The sequence below is a fragment of the Trypanosoma theileri genome (assembly GCF_002087225.1).
Source record: "Trypanosoma theileri isolate Edinburgh chromosome Unknown TM35_Tth_50_V1, whole genome shotgun sequence".
Lineage (NCBI taxonomy): Eukaryota > Euglenozoa > Kinetoplastea > Trypanosomatida > Trypanosomatidae > Trypanosoma > Trypanosoma theileri.
In genome coordinates this window covers 79840-80891 of record NW_021639892.1, presented here as the reverse complement: position 1 = coordinate 80891, position 1052 = coordinate 79840, and the positions used below count along the sequence as shown (strand labels likewise).

General features: G+C 38.3%; 1 protein-coding gene across 1 annotated transcript; it reads left to right on the top strand.

Annotated features, from left to right (window-relative positions):
* Nucleotides 1-426: 426 nt before the first annotated feature.
* Nucleotides 427-1050, top strand: TM35_000501320 (uncharacterized protein; the record flags this gene model as incomplete). The annotated part of the gene is made up of 1 exon (XM_029030579.1): nucleotides 427-1050. A coding segment is annotated over one exon (624 nt), but the record flags the coding sequence as incomplete, so codon positions are not given.
* Nucleotides 1051-1052: the final 2 nt, after the last annotated feature.

The window sequence follows — 1052 nt, the reverse complement described above, 5'->3', positions numbered from 1 at the left end:
TTTTTTATAGTGGGAAAGGAAAAAGAAATAATAAGAAATGAATTTATATTTATAATTGCGTATATACACATATAGAATTACACCCATAGTTAGTGTATTTCTGTGTTTACTTGGTAAATTGGGCTAATGGTTAATATCTGTTTTGTGTTTGTTTTGCTGGGTCTCTGAGCCTTTTTTTGAGATATTTGTGAGTGTGTTCTTTTTTTTTTTTCTGTTTTTACTCTTACTGAGGTTATTGCGCTGTATTGCATTCTTTAACTGGTTGATTTGTTTTTCGCGTTGTGAGTTTTTTCGTAGTTTACTATTTATGCTTCCTAAAGTCTATGATATAATATTTATTTTTTGATTCTGTATTGCTTTTTTTTATATCTTTACACGCATACAGACGTTGTTGTACCTCACTTGATATTATTGACAAGAGTGTCTATGTTACCGTGCCGTGTGTTGTACCTGTTGGCCATTGTGCTCTGTTGTGTGAGTGTGAGTGGAACCACAGAGACTGGCGCTGTTGAAAATGAAATCAGTATAGATCCTAAAAACATTTCTGATTTGGCAGAACTAGCCGTTGAATCGGTCAAAGCGGCGAATGCGACGAGGAATAAGATTTTGCAGTTGAAGGATGAATGTATTGCTGCTGCAAAAAATGCCACTGACTTAACCAGAGAAGCCAAAGAGTTCGTCGCGAAAATTAATAAGTTGGTCAAAGAAGCGGAGAGTAATCCATCTGATGGGGAGGCTGAGAAGAAGAAGGGCGTTGAACTTCTCGAGAAAGTGAAGAGGGCCGCAGCCGTTGCAGAAAATGCTGCACGGTTAACTAAAGAAGCAACAAAACTTCCGATACTTAAATACGGAGAGACGGCTCGGGAACTATTAGTTGATTTTAGGTACTCATATGATAAAATGAAGCCATCGCAGACTACATCAGATGAAAGTGAGAAACTAACACAGTTGGAGAATCTTCACGAAAAGGTAGAAACTGCATTCCCTTACAGAAACGAAACGGCTCTGGCAGAAATCTCGTTAGGTGCCCTCGTCGCCGTAGAAGATGCTCA